Source organism: Delphinus delphis, chromosome 3, assembly GCF_949987515.2.
Source record: "Delphinus delphis chromosome 3, mDelDel1.2, whole genome shotgun sequence".
In the NCBI taxonomy this organism is placed as follows: domain Eukaryota; kingdom Metazoa; phylum Chordata; class Mammalia; order Artiodactyla; family Delphinidae; genus Delphinus; species Delphinus delphis.
In genome coordinates this window covers 71,898,606-71,922,943 of record NC_082685.1, presented here as the reverse complement: position 1 = coordinate 71,922,943, position 24,338 = coordinate 71,898,606, and the positions used below count along the sequence as shown (strand labels likewise).

Below are 24,338 nucleotides of genomic sequence, written 5' to 3'. Positions count from 1 at the left end.
TCTAGGTTAGCATTTTTTTTAAGTTAAGGAGAGGAGGAGATATTCCTGAAGTGCGATGCCAGCGTTCTCCTTATCAGACACACCAACCCTTAATTACGGCCCACGTGTACATTCTTCCTGCTGTGCCTTGTAGAGGTGAATTTGAAGCACACAAACATTGGCTGATTTCGGGTTTTTCTGAGTCCCCTATCCCAATGCAAACATTTTTAACCCTAACTTCGGTGGAGCTGTGATACTCTAGCTTTTGCCCCAAAGCGGTCACCCACACCCACCCGCCACAGTCGCTGAAAACTAATGCACTGCTTCTTCCAGTTTCCGAATTCAAAGATGATGGCTCTCTGGCTGCTGTGCTGAGGGGAGTAGAAGTCCCGATTTTAAATTAGCAGCAGGTGAAATTCTATTTGTCATCAATTTCTCTTTGGGGTTACGGAGCAGAAAACTGCAGACAAGCTGCTGCTTTGATCGCTCACTCCTAAAAATCTCTTTTTGTTCTTTATCTATTTGAACTGACAGTGATCAGAGCTGCAGCAGGACAGGGCTCTCTGGAGAAATCACCTTCCCTCTGCCTATTGACAGATCCCTCTGTTCTGCATCAGCCGGGCTTTGTCCCATCACAGGCATCCAGGCCTTGGAAGGAGCCACCAATTAAACCTCTTGAGCCAGTAAAATCTGAAGCCACTTTGGAGTGTCTGTTCTGATTAGGCAGGATGAGAGGAAGTCCATCAACCTGCAGGCCCTGCTCCCTGGTCTCAATTTTCTCTCTTGCCTCCACCAGGTGCGAGAGGTGTGAGAGGAGCTTCACGCAGGCCACCCAGCTGAGCCGACACCAGCGGATGCCCAATGAGTGCAAGCCAATAACCGAGAGCCCAGAATCAATCGAAGTGGATTAACTGATTGACTGGTTGGAATTAAACTTCAAGGAAAGTCATGATTAAATGTCACGGACACTTAAGCAAAACCAAAGATTTCCTCTGAGCAACTTTCAATCAGTCCCGGAAAACCAAAAGCAGTAATAAAATAAGTAAGATGTTAAGAGATATTGATCCTGGCGTGGAAGTCAGACCAGGAGAGAGATTATTTATTTATGACTAGGGATGAGACTCATTTCAGTGGACGACTAACCTGGGATGGCTCACATTTCCAGTCCCACCGTGTATTTGCTTTGTTTCTAAAAAGCTTTTTTAAACTGTTATTTAATACCAAAGGGAGGAATCGGATGGGTTCTTCTGCCCACAGTTGTGACTAAGAATGCACAGGGACTCGTTTCTCGTTGCACCTTTTTTAGTAGCATGATTCAAGGGGACCCATTGTACAGCCCTCTTCCTGCTGTTTCAGTTTGGCCTGGCCTGCCTCAGGCTGCCCAGCAGGGACCACAGATTCGGGAGCCAGAGCCTTCGCTGAGTCCAGGCCATCTTCAGCCCCACGGGTGCTCCATTTCTGTGTTTTCCACACTTATTATTTCTCGTGCACTTTTCTCACGGCTCCTTCCATCCAGCAGCCTGGTCTTGATGCAGAAGAACCTGGAAGTGGAAGAAGATGGTTTAAAATTCAAAATTCAAGGGGAAAAAGAAATGGGGACTTAACAGTGTCCTGTCAAGATTTCAAAAACATTTAAAATGTACGGAGCTTCATAATACAGTATATTGTTCTGAAGCAGCTAGTGAGAAAATTTTGTTTTCAATAACATTTTAGCTTAAAAAAAAAACACGAAAATAAAGTTCTTCAGTATGAGGCTGAATATAAGGTATTAGGCTTCCAGTAATTTTTTGTTGTGTCTATGAAAGTATTGAATATGTGAGCAAAAACAGTGCCAAGCCCCACTGTCAAGACCATTCTAGGCACTTTCATCTTCCTTCCTCGTACCTCCAGGGGAAGCCTGGGAGGCCCTCCTGAGTGTGGGGCATTTCTGCAAAAAATAGGTGAAAATAGCCCAGACAAGGAAACCTTGAGAGGAGGAGCCACGGACAGGGTTCTGGTTAGAAAAGACCGCCCTGAACAGCTAATTTTTTCAAGAGGAGTTCCCTTCTCATCCCCTCCGGCCCTTGATAATATTCTTCTTTCAACACTGATCCACTGAAAGAGAAAGGAGTATGTACACAGTTTCACTGATCTTTGATTGAGTGCCAGGAAAATGGGTGTCACTTCAGCTACCCTTTGGGCAATTTAGCAATGGTGCTCAATCAAATTGTGTCGCATTCCACACAATAATCCTACATCAGGAAGAACTGACGGCTCTTGCATATTAGCCATTAACTCCCAGCAGCATCACGAAGACCGAGTCTACCTTGATGGCCGGTGTAAATCTGAACAGTTTAGAGTACTTACCAGCAGCCATCTCTTGTTTGTAGATCTCTTGGTCACCTGATAGCAGGACACAGCCCGTTAAGGAACTCCTTGTCTTTTTAGCCTTGCCGTTGTCTTCTCTTAGCAAAAATGTGAGACACATAACAGAACTGGCCACTGAAAGGCAAGGATAGCTGTGGTTTGGTTTAATCTACCATCATGTATTTTGTCCTCAGAAATCTTCCTCTTCTTTCCATTTCACTCCCTCATCCCTTAGCACCCATCTGCCACATTTAAAATGGAGTGAAACGGGGCCTCACTAATTGTGTTTGTAACTTATTGATATATGTCTCAAAATAATGTCTCACAGAGGAATTTGGCTAATTCTGACCTCCGTTGCCCAATCTGAAGTCGTTCCGATTTTCCTCCATTTCTTGCTGTCTCCTTGTCATGGAAGTAGTAAGCAATCTGTGCTGCTGTGTAACTGTTTCTGATGGAAAATATTTTCTTCGGTAGATTGGAATGTGTTGTGCTTTTATAGTTTCTTGCCCTAAGTGATAGAGACGTTTGACAAAAGTGTGAGCCATTGGGAAGGGTGGAGAGAATATGTAGCCATATTAACCCCAAATCTGCAAGAAAGTGACAGACTGGCTATACAGATGAGCAAACTGCTCCATTTATTCAAGTTGAAACATTTGGTTGTACTTTTTCAAAATGATAAGGGACTCATCTGTATGTTTCTAATACTGTTTTCAGTGAGAAAACCCAGTTCCGCCTTTTGCCTCATTTCACAGTTTTACACAGTGCATCCCACCCTGTGCTCATGAGCTCCCACGCGAGTATGAGAAGCCTTCACTCCAACCTTGATACCCCGCCTGGGCAGATCTCCATAACAGTGGTCTGTACCACTCTAGTGGCTTTGCCAGCTGATCCCAAAGTCCCACTTAATATGGCGGTAACCTCTATACTGAAAGATTCTTCTAGCCTTCTGCTCATTTAAGTCTCCTTTTCTCCTTTATTAGTAAGGGCAACTTTTAGCATGTCTTTTCTGCCAAATTTGGTCTGAAAATATTTGCTACTGAACAAATAGAAAATTGGGGACATTCAAAATTTTCACATTGCTGAGCCATTGCTGACTTCTAGCAGACTGGCCTTGGCCATCAGTCTACGGGTAAGATAGGCCTATACCTGCCAATTGACTTGGAGCCCTGAAGCGGGTACCGCCATCGCTTGGGTCCCAAATGCTCTTAATTGAAGCTGGGGGTGGGGGGCAGTTCTCCTTAAAACCCCCCAACAATTGCTTTAGCCTTTTCTATTTAAAATTGACAGATATTTCCTAGGGACACTGCAGATGGGTGGTAAACACTGCAGTCATCAAGATCTGTCAGTTTTCTTTATTAGCAACTTCCTAATTAATCATGGTATAAAAAGAAAAAAAGAAAAACTCTGAGTCATTGAGGAGAGGGGAGGATATCTAAGATGAGAAAGGGAGACTGTAAGAGCTGAATCCATGTTTGGCTTTTGGAGCAATCGTTTTTGCCCCTTTCTATCAATGGGGACTGAATTTTTTTTTTTTTTCTCACAATAAGACATGCCATCCTAACACATGCCAGTTTGTCTAGCTAAGAGCCTAAGCTAATGGGGGTGATTCCAGGTGGGTGTGCAGACATCACATCTCTAGAAAAATCTCAGTAACTTTAGGTAAAGCTGAATATTTTCCCCAGGAAATGTGCGTAAATTATTTTAAGATAAGCTTTGCGTTTTGGTTGTCTTTGTCTTTAAAAATGACTTTTTTTGGGAAGAGATATGCTTTTATAGAGTTGTGTGGATAGTTAAAACTATAAAACTCAATCTTGTGTAATTTATATAATTTGATTCAATTAGTAAATATTTATTGAACGTCCATTCAAGTATAGCCTTATGGGGGAAAACTGTGTATAATAGAGAAGGTTTATGGTACACTAGTGTCCTCACAGGGCTTACAATTTATTGGATCGTACTTTGGGAAAAGTTCATTCTAGTCGAGATAAACAAAGATTTACTAACATTTACCAACTCATCAGATTTTTTTTTGTCAGTTGATTGGTTCATTGTTTCATTTATTCATCAAGTATTTATTGAACCCTTATTTTGTATAAAGACCCCATTTTAGGTGTTCACCGTAAGGAGTTTTACTTAATTGGCGAGAAAATAATATTCTCCTCCTAAGCGTCTGGCTAATAGCATGGGCCTTTTAGGCCTTTAGGCCATTGTCTCAGTGAAGTTACAGAGATTGCTACAACTGGGAGAATCAGAGAGATGTAAACTCAGCTGGGGACCAGAAGGTAGCAAATTTCAAAACAAATTAAGATACACAACTTGGACGTCTTTAGCTGATCAGCCCCACTGTTGGTTCTTAGCAACAATCTCAAGATACCAGGATTAGGGTCTGGGTCTTAAGATTTTTATGACCCTATTCCAGTGATAAGGTAACAAATGGGGACAGGGCCGGAATTACTCAGGGCAGGAGCTCTGCAGACCCTGTGTGGGTCTGAGTGGCCTTGTGAGTGTCAAGCCTTGGCAATGCAGCCCTTGTCCCCAGTGTGTGGGCTGTAGTGCTCTGAGAGGTTTCAGAGAGCACCATCAGGGTGGATATTCACTGCTGGTTGAAAGGTAGCAGTTGTTTGGTTAAGTTTGTTTTTGAACCTCACTGTCAAGCTCTTTATGCGCTAAAGCTAGAGGATCTTCCTCTTCAGTGGCACCGCCTCCAAGGCCCCAGGTGCCTGGCACATCATTGCAGAACTAATTGCTGATAATTGGCTCTGAGTTGTGCATTTAAGAAACTGATGTTTCATTGCTTTTCATAGTAGAAGTAGCATCATTGCTGTTATTTGTTTTGCACCGATTTTAAAAATCAAATGCAAGTGGCTGTTGAGTCGTTTAAAATGGGAAACGTGGCACATCTCACAAAACAGGGCATTTCCAGAGCAGCATGGGGTCATGGGTCCTCCGAACAGGCCCAGGAGCCTGTGTTGAGAAGCAAATCTATCATCCTCATATTAAGACTACATATGTCTACAGAAACCAGGCCAGGAACAACAAATAAACTAAATAAACACATTTTCAAAAACGTTGGTTTCAATTTTCCTTCCTTGACGTGAATTTAATTTTATTCCCCCTAGCCTTTACCAATTCCCGACACCAAATCCTGAAAGATACTAAGAGATATGCTTCTTAAAGTGATAACAGTAGGTTTCAGAAATGTCACTCATTTGTCAAGTTCCTTTCAAGGTGAAGAGGTTTGGAAGTGACAAGATGTTTAGGTCCTTATCCACCCAAGAGTTTGAGGCTTTCCCCATCACTAGCACTTATCTGAACTACCACAAAATAACAACAGAGTCCCAGGAAAAGCCACATATTTCAAGCCTTCTCAAGATTAAATTCTACAAACCCAACAATCACCTGTCACATACAACTGGCCAAAGAGAGCCAAACTGAAAAGAATATTGCTTTATCTATGGAAGCCTTGCCACAGATGTTTAGCCTGTAATCCACAGTTGTGTTTAACATTTAAAATATTTATTTGATTTATTCTTTTAAGTAATGTATGTCAGATGTTTCATCAAATCAATATGAAAAATGATAAAAAAACAAAAATATGCCATAAAACAGGGCAAAGACATAAAACCATTGAATTGTCTGCCCTGTATACTGAGATGCTACCATTGTACTTAGGATTACAAAAGAATCTGCTGAGTATATTTTAATGGAAAAATAAAATCTGAGCTTTTTATCCCCTCAGATGTTGGGAATAATAATAATGATAGCAATTTATATTGTGCAATCACTGTCAGGCACTGTTCTAACTGCTCAACATGGATTATCTAATTTAATCCTTGTAACATAGATACTATCATTATCCTTTTCTCCTATATACTTAATCTTATCTTAGCAGCTTTACATTTTCACCCTCCAAAACCACACGACAGTAATTTTTTAAAAGGGAAAATATCTCTTTATTCAAACTCTTTTTAAGCATATGAGCTTTTTAAAATAAACAAACACAAGTATAGTTTATTGATCAAATGAATTTGTGGAAACAATACTAAAATATTCTCAGAATATGCGTTATTATAGTTGCTGATTTTGTATCTCTAAAGCTGTGCTTCTGGACAGCAGAATTTCAAATATCCCACTGCTGGCAGGTATTGTTTTATTTTTCTAAACATGCAACTAAAATTCCACAGTAAAAGAAAAAAAATCCTCTCAAGTGTGTGATACACATTAGGACAAATGGCAACAGGCAGGAAGGCAGGTTATGTTGGACACTGGCCAAAAAAGAACTAGGCTTGAACGCTATTGACAAGTGAAAACACATCCTGAACGGGGCTAAGTGAAATCTAGTTTTCTTTCTTTGTTCTGACTAAATGCTAAGTGAGTTACTTTTCAGGCATCAATGGAGTAATTATGCAGTTGTGTCCATTAAGAATATGAGCTTCTGTGGTTAGGCTGTTGATTTAAAGCACTGAGGTAGAAAGACTGGAGTCATTACAGGTTTGATTTGTCAAAGGCACAGATAATGTAGTTCTGTGCATGGGTACTCAAGGAACCAGTTCAAGTTCTTAGAAACAATCTAGATGAGACTATTTGTGAGAGGTATTCAAGAAGAAAGTTTACAAAACTTCTTCAGGAACTGACTTAATTACAGGGCAGTTCTTTACCATGGTCCTGAAATTACAGTCTATGTTACTTTTTTCCAAATATGGATTCTAACAGGCGCAATGGTTGTCAAAACGATGAACGTGTTTTCCCCGTCAGTCAAACACGGTGGGCTCCAGTTGGTATTTCCTGTTTCCTGCCTTGCAAAACATCCCTGTTGCTGCTTTTCTCCCCAAAGCTTGGCACATCACTCCTGACTGAAAACAATCTTGACATAGACTTCAACAACTTGGAGATATTTTTATATAGCATGACTCATTCATGTTTTTAAAAGCTCCTATCACCACAGATGATAGGTGATCACCGCATGTTGGGGAGAGTGGCCATTTTAGACCAAGTGTCCACCAGCTTACTGTCCCTGTTGATCCCCATTCAAGCGTTGTCTAACGCTAAAAATCAACCCTGGTAGACTCACTTTCTCTGAACAATTTAGTACACATACTCAATCTTCTCCCAACTTGGAGAGAATAAAATAGCAAAAAACAGGCAAAATTTCTCTCCTGGGAAGTTCTAAGTACTCTGTGAAAGAGGTTTCCCCTGGTACGAATGCAAATGCCAAGTTGGTGACTCAGATATCGAGGAAAACTTTGGCTTAGATCAGCAAAATTAGTTTGGAAACCTGATGTCCCCTTAATTTATTTTGTTATATCAAGGGGAGGGCATCCAGCTTTGTAATATGCTAATAGAAATGTGATATTTAGATGCTATCAAGGCACTGTATAAATTTCCCTCATATGCTAATTTAAAATTTACTGTAAATGTTCCCCATTGAAATAGAAATATGTCTCTCTTCAACTTCCCCGCAAAGAAAATGGCTAGAGTTAGGGCTCAGTTTCTGTTCTTGATTTTTGAGGTTCGGAAAGTTTAAATAAGTCAGTCAAGAGGTTGAGGAGAAGCTCACTGTGGGTAGTGAGGATCCCTTGCTGTAAAGACTACTGATGTGACAAGAACAAGTATTCTGCAGTTAGAATGGTAAACAACTGGCTTATGTTTTTTTAACTTATTAAACTCACATCTTAAAAAAACCACAAAGAACCAATGCGATGATGCATGCAGCTGTACTCTTACGATAGGATCTACCAGGATTCGATTGTGTTTAAATGAAAAACAGGCACACATTTAGAGATAATTGGCCAAGAAGTGTAAATATATTTGATTAATAAAACATCCCTATGATGACTTGATCTGCCCTTGGTTTCTTTCTAGTCCCACATTGGTCCTTTTCCCAAGTGCAAACTGTTCAATTCTAGCATGCAGCTCAGGGACCTGGTAGGCAGTCAACAAACTCTTTGGGGGAAAGTATTAGCTAGAAAATGGAATGAGAAAGCTTGTAGAACTTGCTAGCAGAAAGGTTGTTAAAATTCATGCCTGTGGTTTATTAGATATATTCAAGATTGCTCTTTTCCTCACTCCTGTGCTCTCATGCCCATTTGCTAAACCAAGTTGGGTCCCCTCTCAACGAAACTCATACGCAGAGGCCCAGCCACAATTCTGTGGCTGGATGGATTTGATATTTGATCTCTGGCCTTCATAAAACTTCAAGAAGTTTACTTGCTCTGTGAGTAACCTGGATCTGTGACTCTTCTCAATGTCCAAGGCCGTGGGGCTCTCAGTGAGAAAGCTAAAGTCAGCTGTTTTTCTCTTATTCTGTTAGGAAATAAAATTCCACTTGTATCTGAGAAAGAAATATATGAGCTTCAAGGATTAGCAAGGACACTGAGGCTGGAGTGGATGGAAAGAGGCAGAGATTGTAGGAGGTGAGGTTGGAGAGGTAAAGTGGGGTGGACCATTTAGAGCCTGGGTGGCCATTGTGAGAACTTGGCTGTTTCCTCTGAGTGAGGTGGGGAAAAACTGGCTCTGATGGGGCAGAGATGGGGCATGGGCTGATTGAAAAGGATCATTCTGGCTGATTTGTTGAGAATAGACTGTAGGAGAATGTGGGCTGAAGATGGGAGATGGTTAGGAGGGTATCTCAATACAGATGGAGATGATAATGTCTTCTGCTAGGGTGGAAGTGGTCAAGGTGGCCCGAAGTGGTTAACTTCTGGGCATAGTTTGAAGATTGTCAGGATTTGCTAATGGGTCGGATGCGGGCTGTTAGATAAAGGGAGGAGTCGAGGATGACTCCAAGGTATTTTAGTCTAAGCAACTGGAAGATGCACTGTTTCTGTTTGGGAGTCTACACTCCATTTTTCAGTTGCTTGTCCTTTCCATGAGCGCCAGGATGATTCCAGTATAATAAATGTGAAAACAATCCTGCCAACAGGCAGCTGCCTGACAAGGTTGTTGACTCTCCTGAGTGGCCAAGCTCAGCAGCGAACCCCAACCTGGAAACAAGGAGTTTTCAGGTTGCTTCTTCTGTCATACCAAATGGATATCCCATTGTCCAGGAACAACATGCAAACATTTCTCAAGTAAAAGATTACATCAGAAGTGAGGATCTACTTTCAAAATAGTAGTACTCAGCAGCCACCAGGCACCTGCGTTTCATTCTGGAGATTCTTTAAGAAAAGGGTGCTCTGGGAATACACATGAGACTGTTTCCTGTGTAGCTTGTTTCTCTGGTCAGGCTCCGTGCTTGGTGGAGGGAAGGCAGGGCCAGCCAGAAGGGTGTTTGTGGTTTTCAGCCTCCTGGTTGGTACACTTCTAAGCAGGTTTAATGAGACTTCTAGTCCTTAGACAACTCATGTTTGTCATTCATCCATTCATTCATACATGTACTTAACAAATATTTTTTTTAATTTATGTGCTAAGATTCCTTTTTTCTTAATACCAAAATCACTAGGACATGGTGGGTGATGAAATTTGGAAGAGAGAGAAAGACATGTAATCAAGTAAAATATAGAGGTTGTAGGAGACTGTACAAGAAGCAGTGGGGACAGATTTGAGAGAATAGTCAGTTCTCCCTGCAGGCAGAGTTCAGGCAAGTCCACAGAGTTGCCTTCTGAGATGTGAGTTGAAATGAACAGAGACAAGTGTTTGTATCCCCTACTAAATAGCTACCACAATGAACTGTCCATGTGGGCTCTTTTGGAAGAATTTGCCACCTATGTTGAAGGCCACCCAGTGTGCCCTTCCCTAGGACATCTGTATTATATTTGAATCAAAGTTTTTTTGTTTTATTGAAATTGTATCATTGCTGTCATCCCCATGTGGATAATAAGTTTGCACATGGAAACTAAAGAACTTGCCAAAGGTCAATAACCAACTGATGGTTCATAGCATTGAGTCAGCCTGTGGATATTCTTACCTTTTGGGGGTGATGGACTTCTTTGAGAATGTGACTGCTCCACAGAAAAATTTGCAAACACACCCAACTTTACATTGAACTTCAGGGAGCGATCCTGGATCTCAACTTAAGAACCCCTGATTCAAGAGTCATGTACCACAATGTTCATTGCAGCTCTATTTACAATAGCCAGGACATGGAAGCAACCTAAGTGTCCATCGACAGATGAATGGATAAAGAAGATGTGGCACATATATACAATGGAATATTACTCAGCCATAAAAAGAAACGAAATTGAGTTATTTGTAGTGAGGTGGATGGACCTAGAGCCTGTCATACAGAGTGAAGTAGGTCAGAAAGAGAAAAACAAATACCGTATGCTAACACATATATATAGAATCTAAGAAAGAAAAAACAAAACATGGTTCTGAAGAACCTAGAGGCAGGACAGGAATAAAGACACAGACACAGAGAATGGACTTGACACAGGGAGGGGGAAGGATAAGCTGGACGAAGTGAGAGAGTATCATTGACATATATACACTACCAAATGTAAAATAGATAGCTAGTGGGAAGCAGCCGCGTAGCACAGGGAGATCAGCTCGGTGCTTTGCGAACACCTAGAGGGGTAGGATAGGGAGGGTGGGAGGGAGATGCAAGAGGGAGGGGATATGAGGATATATGTATACGTATAGCTGATTCACTTTGTTATACAGCAGAAACTAACACACCATTGTAAAGCAATTGTACTCCAATAAAGATGTTAAAAAAAAAAAAAGGAACCCTGACTCTAAGGTCTTGCATTTCGAATGGCGTCCTTCAGTTGTCAGTTAGAGCTTCAAAAGTTTGAATGGACATAATAGGTAATAGTAGATATAGTAGTTAACCAAGAGATGCGCATTTCTTCATTCTCTACATGAAGATTCTAAGTAATGAGGAAGAACAAGCAAGGTGGATTGGCTCCCTCTTCTAGTAAGAGTGACAAGAGGCCTGGGTGCCTGCTTCTGAGACCAAGAACTTCTCTCCCTGTTTGTGATGCAGTATGAGGCCCACAGAGACCCAGAAAGGAAGCCAGACCAGATCGACAAGTCAGAGAGATCATTTTCTTATTCATTAAAAGGGGAACTCACAGCCAGGCAGAGATTTTTCCCACCTGTTATCCCAGATTATTCCCCTTTCTGATCCCCAAATTGAAAGCAAATCTGAGTGTACAGAAATTATGCATGACATGCATACAATTGTGAGGAAATACTAATTATTTAGAATCCCAGTCACAACCAAAATCAATTCTTTAGTACCTATCAGAGCAGGTAAAATGGAACTTTTAGTCCCAAACTCACCATATAATAAAATGGGGAGTGATCTTACAGGGCGTTTCTGTCCATTTTCCTTGCTTTCAGGTGACTAGTATGCAAACACATATACACATTTTATAAGAGATAACAATCCATTTTATCTTTAACATCCTTAACAAGACTTTCAAGCTTCCATTTGTATTCTCTTCTGAGTTTCACCATCCTCTTTCCTATTTGTAGCAGGTTGAATGGTACCCCCCCACCACACACGCACAAAGATATGTCTACCCAGAACATATCTTTCTGCGTAGACATATCCACCCAGATATGCAAGAATATTTTGCATATCTGGGCGGATATGTCTTATTTTGCGAAACGGTCATTGCAGATATAATTAAGCTAAGGATCTTGAGATGATCCTGGATTATCCAGGTGGGTCCTAAATCCAGTGATGCATCTTTATAAGAGACAAAAGAAGAGAAGACATACAGAGGAGAAGGCCATGTGAAGATGGAGACAGAGATTGGAGTGCTACAGCCACAAGTCAAGGAATGCCTGGAGCCACCAGAAATGGAAAGAGGAAACGACTTTCCCCTAGAGCCGTTGGAGGGAACATGGCCCTGCTGACACCGTGATTTCAGACCGCTAGAGACTCCAGATTTGCGAGAGAACAAACTTCTGTTGTTTTAAACCTCCAAGTTTGTGGTAATTTGTTATAGAAGCTATAGGAAACTAATGCACCGTTGTAGTTCTTAACCCAACATCTTGCAACTAGTGAGTGGCAGTCAAATTCACTTTTGGGAAATTTTCTCCATTAAGGTAATTTCATTTGCGCTTTTCCTCATTGGTCAGTGAGACTTACCATGTCACTTTTGCAATGCATAATGACAACATTCTCTAATGATAAGTATTCTTGAATCTAATTCCAAGTGCCTGGATCTATACAGAATCTATTCTGCTGATTCTCAGGGTTGGCAAGCCCTTTTTTATAATTTGCTGACCATTGTTTGTTTTTCAAACTTTTATCGTCTGCAGAACATATAATGGCAAAGAGCATATATGTAGTCTACCAATTTTAGGTATAAAGAGTTGTCATAAGTTTTTAAATAATAAAACATTTAAAAATAAATCATAATTTTTTCCATGTAAACAGTAAGAATGATCGCGTCTGTTATCTTTCCCCAGTTTGTCTTCCTGAAAGGTAATCTGGTCTGGTTCCATGAAGGACAGCTTGAGCCATAGGTCTGTTTCCATGGCTTGGCAGTTTTTCTTTTTCTTTATTTCTTTTAATTTAGAAACACTTAATTCCCAATTATATCATTGGCAATGGCAGCAGGTATTTGATGGTTCATTCAGAGTCATCAACATTCAGGTTAGCCACAAGCCCAGGAATTAAGGAGAAGTTTATCACTGAAAATTACTTTCAGCTGTGTGTCAGAGTCTACCCTGAAGAACATACACTGTTTCAAAGCTAGAAATTTGAAATTTCAACCTGAGAGTTAAAGGCAAATGGTTTCCTAATCCACTGTGGTTGTATATGGCTGTGGAAAGTATTTCTTCCAGTTCTGTTGTAGTATTTGTTTATGGCTTTAAAAAGTGTCCAAAATCACTGATTTCTTTCCAACAAATAATAAAAATAATCAAGTATCAAAAAGCCCTTAGCAGTTAGACATTTGTATTCCAGTTTGGTCTTATAAGAAAGTACAATTTTAACCTAAAATCATGATATCTTAGGGCTGATTGGAGAATCAGCGTGCTCTCAAACTGTAGAGCACATTGTGAGCAGTTCATAGACACAGCCCACCGATTTTAGGTAAAATTTAAAAATACATCCACTGAAAAATAAATCTTGAGGAGAGAACATTTTGAATCATTGAAATGGTCTTTCCCTTTGCTTCTGTGGATTCATTCCCTTTGCCAAGCTGAGCTTGTAGTTTTGGTTACCAAAGAGGTGGAGTCTATTTCCCCACACCTCAAATAGGGGCTGGCTTTTAGCTTGTTGGTCAGTAGTGTGAGTAGAAGTGACTGTGGCTAGCTCTGAGCCTAGCCCTCAAAAGGTTTTGTGTGTTTCTGCTTGCACTCTTGTATTTCTTCGTTACCAAGAGAACACGTCTGGGGTCGTCTGCTGGAGGATGCCAGGCCCTTGGAACTGAGCCTCGTTGCCCCAGTAGCCCCAAGCTGAGAGCCAGCCAATCCCTGGATGTGTGTGAGCCCCACCAAATTCAACAGCACTGCCAAGTGAATTCCCAAATGATTCTGACTACATGAGCAATACCGTTGCATGCCACAAAGATCTGGTGATTCTTAGTTATATGGAATAACTGTGGCAATAGATAATCAATACAGTAACCAACACAGCTCAGTGTAAAGAATCTGAGAGCTTGTGTTCCTGCTGCTTTTTCATACAGCACATCAAAAAGACGATCAGTGGCTGTGAATCCATTATATTTACAATTTTCATTATTTCCATCAACATCTAATTAAGATTTGGAGGCAGATTTTTGGCCACCCACTGTTCTTTGTGAATAAAGCTGGCTATGGATCGACACTTATATTTAATAATTGACAATTATTTTACTCTTTTATTCTTAGTATGTACATATTAAGTACCCCATCAATACTCAAACTGACTCACCTTTTGTATTATAGCTCACAGAATGATTACTAAGGTAACCCCAAAGATCTCTTCTTCTGTAATATTAGCTTTCAGTGTTAATTAGAACAAGAGTCATCACACGTTTCTCCTTCATATTCACGTATGCTGAATGTGTACACTGCACATCAGTGGTTTTGTCCAATTCCAGGGTGGAATGTCTGTTAGCATGTGTTTTATTTACTTGTTTGACAAACATTTATATAGCAGGTACTCTGTGCCAGGCACTATCCTAAGTGCTTTACATTATTGATTTACTTCAACCTCCTAGCAGCTCTGGGGCAGTACTATTGTGGTCCTATTTTATACACAAGGACATTGAGGCTCGGGGCAGTGGGTAAGGAACTTGTCCAAGGTCACACTGTTAACAAGTGGCAGAGTAGCTATGTGGATTGAGGTATTCTGGCTCTGGAGTCCATGTTCTTAATCACTACACACGATGGAAATTTCTCCTCTTTATGTCATTGTCATGAAGTGGCACCCACAGTGCCATCTGAAAAGGGAGCTTCTCCGATAGCTTGTTCTGCTTTCTTGCCAACCATGATATCAATCAGTAAATATTTAGCTGGTTCTTCAAGCTTATGGGCAGTAGTGTGGCTTGTTGCGCTATAGAGAATGTCACTTTAAATGATGCCTCTGTACTTTTGGTTTCTTGTATGCTTTGGCAGCCTAGTTTGTAAATTCCTTGCTGAAAAGTATTATTTTGAGCTTGTTCTAGAAAAACTGCTGGTTTATCAGGAAGGTTGTTGTGCTGTGTTTAAAAATAAGGGGAAGACTCGAGTTGCTTTATGACACTACAGGACAAAGTTTTTTAACAGAAAACATACTAGAGACCAGGGGTAAATGGAGAGGGGATCTTATAAAATCTATTTTTCAGATATCATATACTAGGATTCACTCATCCCAGCCTAGATAGATACATATTTTATATATTTGCATTTGAGTTCTGGTGATCATTTACATTTATGACATTATCCTGAGATGTATATTTTTAGTACTATTTTTATTACTTCTTTTGCATTTCAATGTATCACTTTGGAATTCGTGTGTGTGTGTGTGTGTGTGTGTGTGTGTGTGTGTGTGTGAATTGGGAATAAAATGCTCGATAATTGAGAGGCAGCAGAGGGTCAAAGTTTATTAACTCAAGCTAGATTGTCTGGGGTCATGTTTCAAATCCAACACTTAAAAATTATGTGACCATGAGCTAGGTACTTAATGTCTCTGTGACTCAGTTCTCTCATCTATAAAATGGGGATAGTAATAATAATAACTACCATATGGGATCATTCTGAAGATTAAATGTGTTCACTTGAAACAGTATCTGGCACAGATAAGTGGTTTGTATATATCTTCCATCTAGCAAATAAAAATGTATGGATAACAAGAATGAAAAATACAAATTTAACTGTTGTTGATAATAACATGCAAATATAATGAAGAACTGTAGCCTGTTAATTGAAAGTTAGCCATGAAAAACTGACTCTGTGTAATCCTAATAGTGCATGTATAACTTAAGAATATAATGGTTACTGAGAACAGAATGGGATTTTTGTAAAAACCCTACTCAGCCATACATTACAAATGTGTTACATGTGTGTAAATAAACCTGCCTCCTCACCGTTCCCACTGAAACCACTAAAACTACCAAGGGACACATTCAGACTACCATTGCTGCATAACTAGTTACCCCAAAATTTAGTGACTGAAAACAGCCTTTTTATTTTGCTCACAATTTTGTGGTTAAGGAATTCAGGAAGGGCTCAGCTGGGTGATTCTTGTTTAGAAACTCTCCAGCCAGCAGTTGGATGGGGCTGGACCATCTGTGAAAAGCTCTACTGGGCTGCAATCCAAGATGGCTCTCTGGTTGGCAGTTGATGCTGGCTGTCAGCTGGGAGCTCAGCTGGGGTGGTTGACAAGAGTGCCTGGACATGGCCTCCCTAGCATGGCAGTCTTAGGGGAGTTTAATGTGTTACATGGTGGCTGGCTTCCCCCAGAGTGAACATCCCCAGAGGACCAGCCTTGGAAGTCACATAGCATCACTTCTATCATGTTCCATTGGGTGAAGCTGTTACAAACCTGCCCAGACTCAAAAGAGGAGACATTGACCCCCGCTTCTCTACTCAAGGAATGCCAAAGAACTTGAGGCCCATGATTTTTTCTTTTTTATAAATAAATAGATTAATTAATTAATTTATCTTTGGCCGTGTTGGGTCTTCGTTGCTGCGTGTGGGCTTTCTCTAGTTGTGTCGAGCGTGGGCTACTCTTTGTTGCAGTGTGCGGGCTTCTCATTGCAGTGGCTTCTCTTGTTGCAGAGCATGGGGTCTAGACACTCAGGCTTCAGTAGTTGTGGCACACAGGCTCGGTAGTTTTGGCTCGTGGGCTCTAGAGCACAGGCTCAGTAGTTGCGGCACATGGGCTTAGTTGCTCTGCGGCATGTGAGATCTTCCCGGACCAGGCCTTGAACCCATGTCCCCTGCACTGGCAGGCAGATTCTTAACCACTGCGCCACCAGGGAAGTTCCAGGCCATGATTTTAAACTGCTAAAGACCACCTAACAGAATTCTAGTAGCTATCAAAGATCTGCAGAACCATTCGTCTGCAGTGTGTATATCTAGATTATTCAATACCAGTTTATTTTTTCTTAAGGGTCTAATGTTTTAACCTTTGAGCCATTCACAGAGATTTATTCTGGAACTTTCATAACAGAAATATCCCAGGACCAGGACAAAGAGAACTTGGAAATCAGCTAAAACTTTGAAAGAGTGAGGAGAATCCTGTGAAGTTCCTTGAAAGTCATTCATAGCAGTGCTCATCTCTCTCAGAGCTTGCAGATCTCACTATTCTGCAACCAACAGGCATTTAAATTGCTCTCTTTATGGGCCAAGTCACACTGACTCAGCAGTGTCTAAAAATCACTTTTCCTGAGGCTTGGGAAGTGAATCCCTATTTCCTGGCCCTGCTGCTTCTCCAAGCAAATTTTGGACATGACTCTGGAAAAAAAAAAATCCCTTCTTCACACTACGCTCCATTTGTCCCCCTTCACGCACTGCCCACTCCTCCATGGGCATCTCCTATGTGAAGAGTTTCCCTGGCTCTGAGTCTTAAAAAAGCCTCTTGACTAGGCCCTTCTCTTCAGGAGCAGGAAGGAACCTGATCCACTGAGTCCCAAATATGAGGGCAGCACCCACGTAAAACAGACCCAAAAGTAACTGCTCTAGGAGAAATTATTCTTAGGTGAATCCTTATGGAAATAGGCCAAAAGCCACAGCTGGATGAATTCTGTTTTCAGGTTTAGAAATAGTTTGCTTTCTAAAAGTTGACGTTGTCCACGGGACAAATATATTTAGTATCTCCCATTGCTACTCACTGGGGGCAACTTTGATACATTTACTTTAGGCCAAATAACAAAAGGCCACAGTCCCTCTGATGAGGCAAATACACTGGATTCAGTGTGGAGGTTCCCTGAGTCTCACAAGGTGAGGTTTGAAGAATCACTGATAGGTTTGCCTCATTTTCTTTTAAAAGACCATTTCCCACAGTTAAGAGCTTCCTGCCAGCACCCTGGTCTTTCCTCTCCTTTCCAGCCTTTTTTCAGTTTAAGATGGCTTTCCTAGACTGAGTTGTTTTCATGTGCTTCCTGAGCGTTAGCCTGGTGGGTTACCCTTCTGTCAGCTGTGCCTACATGAGCCAGGCAAACCAAGAGAGAAGACCTGGGTCCTGGCCTCCTGCCCTCCCCCTGCTTAAGGAGTTAGGGTCCATCCCCAGCTCATTCTTCAGGTACCCAGCCTACTGCAACTTTCATTCTGCAGGATTTCCTTCCAACCCTTTCCCTTTGAGCCAAGTTTTGGAAGTGCTCAAACTCCACAGGCCACAGCTCTGGACATGAATTTGAGTCTTACTGGTTTTATGATCTTCTGGCCAATCACAGAGCCTCTTTCATTAAAAACAAACGAGATAAGAGGCTAAGGTTTTCTTGCACATCAACAAGCTCTTCAAAGCAACATTTCAAGAAGTGCTAATGACTCAGACCAAATGGAGTCCATTTCCCTGCAAAAGACAGGAATATCTAAAGAAGCAGGACGTGAAGCTTGGGACGATCAGTGTTTTTTGGATTTTCCAAACTCCAGCCTCTTTCCAAATACCATCGAGCTGCATCCTGCCTTCTCTCCTCACCTGTCTACTTGAATTGACACTGCCCTTCAGCCTTTCAAAGGAAACTGACTTAACCCATAAGGAGAAAAACCTCAGACTTCAAACCTTGGGTAGGATTCTCAGATTCCTTTCATTACCAAAATGCTTTTAGTTCAAAGTAAATGTTTTATTTTTTAAATTGTGGTAAAAAATACATAACATAGTATTCTACCATTTTAACCATTTTTAACTGTACAGCTCAGCGTTAGGCACGTTCACAGTGTTGTGCGTCCATCACTACCATGCATCTCGAGAACATTTTTCATCTTCCCAAACTGGAACTCTATACCCCTTAAACAATAACTCCCCATATTCCTCTCCCCCTGGACCCTGGCAAAGACTGTTCCACTTTCTATCTCTATGAATTTGACTGTTCTTGGTACCCACATGAATAGAATCATACAGTATTTGTCCTTTTATGACTGGCTTATTGCACTTAGCTTAGTGTCTTCAAGTTTCATTCATGTTGTATCATGTCAGAATTTCCTTCCTTTTTAAGACTAATAATATTCACTGTATGTACATACTATGTTCTCTTTATCCATTCATCCACCAGTGGACATTTGGGTTGCTTCCACCTTTTGGCTGTTGTGAACAATGCTGATATGAACATGGGTGTACAAACATCTCTTCAAGATCCTGCTTTGAATTCTTTGGGGCATATTCCTAGAGTTGGAATTGCTGGATGATACGGCAGTTCTAGTTTGAAGTTTTTGAGAAACTGTCATACTCTTTTCTATAGTGGCCATACCATTTTACACTCCTACCAACAATACACAAGCTTTCCGATTTTTCACATCCTCATCAACAGTTGTTATATTCTGTTTTTTGTTTGTTTGTTTGTTTAATAATGGCCATCTTAGTGGTGTGAAGTAGTACCTCATGGTTCTGATTTGCATTTATTTCCCTAATGATTAGTGATGTTGAGTATCTTCTTATGTGCTTATTGGCCATTTGTTATATCTTTGAAGAAATGTCTGTTCAAGTCTTTGCCCATTTTAAAATCAGGTTAGTTTTTGTTGTTGTTACTGAGTTGTAAGGTTTAATATATTCTGGATATTAACCCTTTAGCCAGGGATTATATGATTTGCAAATATTTTTTCCCATTCCTTGAGTTGCCTTTTCACTCTGTTGATAGTGTGTTTTGATGCACAAAATTTTTAAATTTTCATTGAAGTCCAATTTATCTATTTTTTCCCTTTGTTGCCTGTGCCTTTGGTGTCATATCCAAGAAATGATTGCCAAGTCTAATGTCATGAAGCTTTCCCTGTATTTTCTCCTAAGAGTTTTATAGTTTTAGCTCTTACATTTTTGGTCTTTGATCCATTTTGAGTTAATTTTGATATAGGGTATAAGGTGAGGGTCCAACTTCACACTTTCACGTGGGGATATTCAGTCTTCTCAACACCATCTGTTGAAAAGACAGTTCTTTCCCCACTGTATGGTCTTGGTACCCTTGCTGAAAATTATTTAACCATCTATGGGAGGGTTTATTTCTGGATTCTCAAAGTAATTCTTGACTCATTGGATTCTGTTAACGATCACAGAATTGCTTCCAGGTCCTTCAGACCAGATGCTAGACACTGAGGCCCCCAGGATGTCCTAGAAAGTTGATTCACCTCATAATTAGTTCATTCATCCATAAGCCACTTTGGGGGGCATATCAGTTCTTTGTGTGTAAAAGATTTACAGTGCATTTTCCAAGTGAATGAGTTTAACACAGCCCTGAAAATGCTAGTAGGCTGAGGTAGTAGGGAGTGCAATGAACAAGTCATTATATATGTGATGAGTGTAGAAAGTGGGAAACATGGGGTGCCTTTGTATTGTGTAGCAGCTTGGAGTTCGGGAAAGCTTCCTTGACCAAGTGAAGTTCAGTCTTAAAAGTGAGGACAGTGGGAGATTGGGATTGACATATATATATATACTAATATGTATAAAATAGATAACTAATACGAACCTGTTGTATAAAAATAAATAAATAAATAAAAATTTTTTAAAAGTAGAAGGATGTCTCAGGCAAGGGAACAGTACGTTATCGAGTCTTTTCTGGTCTTCTGAATATGCTTTGACAAGACCAAGAGCCACAGAGAATTAAAAAGATGTTTCCTTATGTGTCTCCTTCCCTAGACTTGAAGTTCCTTGAGGGAGGACTGTATGATATTCACCTTTGTATCTTCAGTATGTATTGTTGAAGCACCTGCCCACAGTGGGAGTTCAGTACGTGCTTATTTCATCAGACCCATGAACACTGAGCATGTATCTGTGGTTTCTGACAGCTTCTAAGGCAGATATCACCATCAGATGAAACATTTTCCTGTGTGGAGCCTCTGATTTTGTCCTCATAGCTACCTTGTGAGATAGGCGTTGTTATCTGGTTTAGAGAAGAAAACCAAAGGCTCATAGAAAGTAATTTGTCCAAGGTCACATAGCTAGTGAGTAAAGAAATCAAGATGTGGACCCAGATATGCCTTGTAATTACTTCATGCTGCTTCATTTTGCCCCAGTAATTAAGAATTGTGGGTAGGGAAACCAGCTTTCATTGAGGGCCTAGATATCATGCGAAGAGCTTGACTGTCTTCTGATAATAGCTGACTTTCACTGAGCACTTACTATATACCAGCCTATTACTAAACACATTGCCTGTCTTTTCTTACTGAATTCTCACAGCAGCCCTATAAGGTAGACACTATAATTTATCACCATTTTACAGATGAGAAAAATCTAGGGACAAAGAGCCAGAATCTGACCTGGGCACACCGACTGGGAGACTGAGCATCACCCTTGAATCCTCTCCGTGTCACTGGGAAGCAGTTACTATTATCTTTCTTATCAAGAGGAGGGAACTCAGTCAGAGGGATTGATATTTATTGTCTTTGCTCTTGGTTTTAAATCATTTTTACTATTTGGAATGATCTCTTCTTTCTCCCTTGTCCATCCCTCATCTGCCTCCAAATAATCAGAAAACACACTTACGATGGGGTCGAATCGCTAAGAAATTCTTTCTCTCAGCAGAGGCTGTCGCTTAAACCGCCAATCCTTCTCCAAGGTCTTAGTTGTTTGATGTTCTTTCTGCCTTTGGAGGGTTGATTAAGAGCCCAGCAAAAAGAGGAGCTTTAGAGCTTCTAAGTTCTGAAAGGGTCCAGTGACCCCAGGCACCCCAGCAGCTGGGTCAGACATGGTGACCATGATTTATAGACCAATAAACAAAGCCTTTCCAAACCATGTTTCTCCTCCTTTAAGGGAGCAAGCAATGAACGTTTTGAGTATAAAGCCTAGTTTTCGTAAAATATTTTTGTTTGTTATTGAGAAAAGCCTTAGTATTGGGGGTCGGGGTAGGGGATTAGTGGGAGTGAGAGTGAGGGATACGTGAAGAAATTAGACAAAACAGAGACTCCAAATCCTCACAGGCACAAACACCACACATTCTGACTTAGGTGGTTATATCCAAACGCTCTTCATTTTGTTCCCCTACAAACCATGTTTGCAGACAGTGACTGTTGGCTCATGTGTTCCCCTGAGTAGAAAATTACACATGTGGGAAATGAGCTTCTCCTCCCCTCTGCCTTCCTGCCTGCCTCCCACTCAATGGTATCCCCTTCCCACCCTCCCCCCCTCAACCAAGAAAAGAAAAAAACACAACCCACCACACTTTTTTGAGCTACATGATGCAATGTCACTTTTTTTTTTTTTCTGAACAGTGAAGCAGCAGTTGTTTCTCTCTCAACTGATTTTTATTCCAAGACCTCACAAGACGTGAGGAGAATAACTTCCTGAGTGAAGAAAGCATTCGAGTGCCTGCATCTAAAGATACACAAATCCGAGAACTTAATGGGAGGAGGGTGGAGACTAGAAGGAATGAAAACAGAAGTAAGTCATTCCTGCTGCAGGGAAATTAGAAACCAAGACCTTTGTTTTGTTTTGCTTTCTTTTCTTTCTTCCTTTCTTTCTCTTTCTTTCTTTCACTATCCCCTCCATCTATAAATAACCCTATGGACTTAAGTTCAGCTTTCTTCAGCTGGAAAAAAAAAAATTCTAAGGCATGCTTTTCTTTTCTCTTTCTTTTAAAGATCTAGGTCACTGATTGTAGAAGTTGGGATATGGAAGATTCTTAGGAGATGTTGTTCCAATAAATTCTAGTCTGACTTATTGGGTTGTTCAATTATAAATTCTATTAAGGCATATTTTCTTCCACTTTCAACTCCAGAAAGTTTTCCAAGTATAAAATCCTCAGATTACACACAAGTGAGCACTAAAGCGGAGACTGCGGGAGGAGGGTAGATAAGGGTTAGGCGTCACGTCGAGAAAATTCCTATAGCCATGAACTTTAGGGGCGCACAATTAGCAGGCTTCCCGGGAAGGTTATACATCATGTCCAGGACTTTACATTAAAATGACTTTTTACTTGAGTCATTTGTTAGTCCATTACCAGTTCTCATATCAGATTGCATTTCATCTTGTATTAAATCAAGGTAATCTGGCATGTAAAAATAGCCTCCTTCATGTCACTTCCAACGCTGGACAAGACTTGGAGATTCCGTGGCATTTTGCCTCACCCTTCTCCATGAGACATGCAGAAAGAAGCACAGCCTTTTGCCGAAAGCATTCATTGTTGATTGAATCCCAGATTCTCCCACAAAGACGTGCAACGTGCAAATGAAGGCTGAACGGTGTGTGCTAAATGCTGATTTTTCTCTTTAGGGTTCAACTCACTCTCCTCCACCTACAGTCCTAAAAGGACCTGAAACTGAGTGACTCCTGTTGCTAATCCTGCAATCATTACAGACCCAAAAGACAGAGGAGAGACCCAGAACAAATTACAAAGGAGCAGAGGAAACCTGCATGAAAAAGCCACGTCCTTATATTTTGAGGCCAACTGGATCTTCCTTGTATGATGACTAGCTCCATTTCCAAGCAAGCGTGTCCTTTTATGGGGACGCAGGGGAGGGCTGGTTAATTACCAAGACATCACTGGTAGGAAAACCGAGCGTCCACATAATTCACTCTATTTATTGCATGAAGGTACTGTTAGGTTTTTGTGCCACCCGGGACAGGAATGGCTACAGTGTTGGAGTGAAATCCTGCCCTCCGCAGGCCAGGACCACATGTGTCCCATCAATTACGTTCCTAATGCTCTTTCCCGGTACCCCTGTGTTTCCAAACGCTTAATGCACCTATGAGTAAATGATTTCTTTCCACTACTTCTTAAAGTGCCAGAGGCAAGAGAAATTTAAACAGACCTAAGATCAACATTGTGCGTTTACTTGGCCTCCCCATCTAGCAACACTGCCATAAATTTCCTCGGCTTCTTAGTTGGGAATTTAAAGGGCCTAGAATCTTGGCAAGGTTTACATGACAATGTTTCTTCTGTATGGATTATAAACTTGCAAAATCCAAAGCAATGGTAGGGTATCATATTTGGTCAGTGGGTCAACCTGAGAAGCCAACAGAAAAACTCAATACCATGTCCAGCCAAACCCTTTCTTCTGGATTTGGCCTGGTGGGTAGAAACAGCTTGGTTGGCTCCATCACTGACAGGGTCAGAAGCTGGGTCTTGGGGGCCTTTTTTGTTGTTGTTTGAGGCTTTGCTATTCTAGAGGCCTGTCTTCTGTGGCCCTTGCAGAGCCAGGGGCCCTAAGCAATGCTCTAGCTGGCAGAGCCCCAGAAGAATGTTCCAGAGGGAAGTTATAAGCTCCAGCTTCATGAAGCTCTCTCAGACAGCCATTCCTCAGAGCACAGGAATGCTCAGAGAGTGGGAATCAGTGCTGGTCTGTGCTGAGGGTTACCCTGGGAGGCCTGGGGTTCATCAGCCAGTTAAGTGTGCTTGATTCTATCAAAGGAGGCTTTGTGATAAGGAGATGCCCCTCCTTCTCTGCCCGACTACATTTTCCTCTTCAGAAAATGGGTCTTCAGAATGACCTGCTGTGGAGTTACATATGCCTCTTTGCCCAGGTGCGTGGTGGTTGGCATGCAACCTTCTCACACAGGGCTG

At 41.1% G+C, this 24,338-nt stretch overlaps 1 protein-coding gene across 1 annotated transcript in view; it reads left to right on the top strand.

Annotated features, from left to right (window-relative positions):
- Nucleotides 1–890, top strand: part of PRDM6 (PR/SET domain 6) — a 98,955-nt gene extending 98,065 nt beyond the window's left edge. Inside the window, exon 7 of the mRNA XM_060006966.1 lies at nucleotides 776–890. Within this exon, the coding sequence (XP_059862949.1) occupies nucleotides 776–890 (115 nt within the window). The remainder of the gene's footprint in view (nucleotides 1–775) is intronic.
- The last annotated feature ends 23,448 nt before the right edge of the window (nucleotides 891–24,338 follow it).